Source organism: Aplysia californica, unplaced genomic scaffold, assembly GCF_000002075.1.
Source record: "Aplysia californica isolate F4 #8 unplaced genomic scaffold, AplCal3.0 scaffold00014, whole genome shotgun sequence".
NCBI lineage: Eukaryota > Metazoa > Mollusca > Gastropoda > Aplysiida > Aplysiidae > Aplysia > Aplysia californica.
The window spans coordinates 147,848-149,233 of record NW_004797284.1 but is presented as its reverse complement, the minus strand read 5'-3'; the positions used below and the strand labels follow the sequence as shown (position 1 = coordinate 149,233).

At 35.9% G+C, this 1,386-nt stretch overlaps 1 protein-coding gene across 1 annotated transcript in view; it reads right to left on the bottom strand.

The window, feature by feature from the left end:
- Positions 1-189: 189 nt before the first annotated feature.
- Positions 190-1,386, bottom strand: part of LOC101863071 (receptor-type guanylate cyclase Gyc76C) — a 135,487-nt gene continuing 134,290 nt past the window's right edge. Inside the window, exon 16 of the mRNA XM_013084916.2 lies at positions 190-384. Coding sequence (XP_012940370.1) covers positions 197-384 — 188 coding nt within the window. The 3' untranslated portion in view covers positions 190-196. The remainder of the gene's footprint in view (positions 385-1,386) is intronic.

Genomic DNA, 1,386 nt, shown 5'->3' with positions numbered 1-1,386 from the left:
ATCATTATTATTATTACTATTATTATTATTAGCATTATTATCATTATCTGTTAAATATAGCTTATTATCATTTATTAAAGATTATTTGTTTTTATTAACTATTAGTTCGTTTATTTATTCATTCATCTATTGATTTAATCATTTGGTAATCTTTTAGAAGAGAGGGTTTAATTGCATGTATGTCACCGCATTATGCTCACATTCCTTTCTGCATGGGCTTGAGTTTGTTTCTCAGAGCCTTGAAATCCGGTCTCCTCATTGGCTCCTCATCCCAACATTCCTTGATTACGTCAGTGATGAACTTGGGCGTGGAGCTTATCTCTGACAGCCGAGGACGGAAAGGATGCCCCTTCTCGTCTCTCGTTATGACGCGCTCAACAATTTCTGAGGAATGGCAGCGGGGGGAGTGAGGAGAACAATAAGGAAAACATCTAAACTGTCATCACTTTAAGACGGCATTATGGAATAAAATGAAAGAAAAATCAGCTTTGGTTTAGACATATAGTTGGATCTGCAACACAGGAGGTACAGATCCAGGGACACAATGACACCATCTTCCAGTCTAGCTAAATCATTCCACTGATCGTATGTTGGGACACAAAGCAGTAATTGGAAGAACACAGATATGAATCTGGAATAGTTGGTTCCAAAGGGGTTCGTAATTGATATTAAGAGCCTTTAGAATTCTCTGATTTGACAGGTGTGTTAAGTGGTTTCAGGATGCTTTACTGCACTCCAACAAGAGGAGTAAAATTATTAATTGATTTTAAATCTTCTGCGTGCCGACAGACACAGTTAAGATCTTTTTAAGATTTAAGTCAGTCGAGTGGGATATATCGTCATCATTATCATCATCATCATCATCATCACCATCATCATCATCATCATCATCATCATCATCATCATCATCATCATCATCATCAATGTAAGTAGCAGGGAATAAAAATATGGTTTGAGACTCAGTAGATTGTTTCAGATTTAATAGAGGGTTGAACGTTTCACCCTGTAAAGGGCTTCGTCAGGAACACGATACAAAAAAAATAATTAATGCACCAAATGTGCGCGCATGCACGTCTTAATGTCAAAAGGTGCGATAAAAACAAATCGGGAACCCCAGAGAAAATTGAAGGCAATGCCAAGAAGTGGTATGGATATAAAATAGTATGTACGTCAAATCATATAAAAACCATTAATATTAATGTTAAGGTAATTAATAGTAGTAGTAGTAGTAGTAGTAGTAGTAGTAGTAGTAGTTGTAGTAGTAGTAGTAGTAGTAGTAGTAGTAGTAGTAGTAGTTGTTGTTGTTGTTGTTGTTGTTGTTGTAGTAGTAGTTGTAGTAGTAGTAGTAGTAGTAGTAGTAGTAGTAGTAGTAGTAGTAGTAGTAGT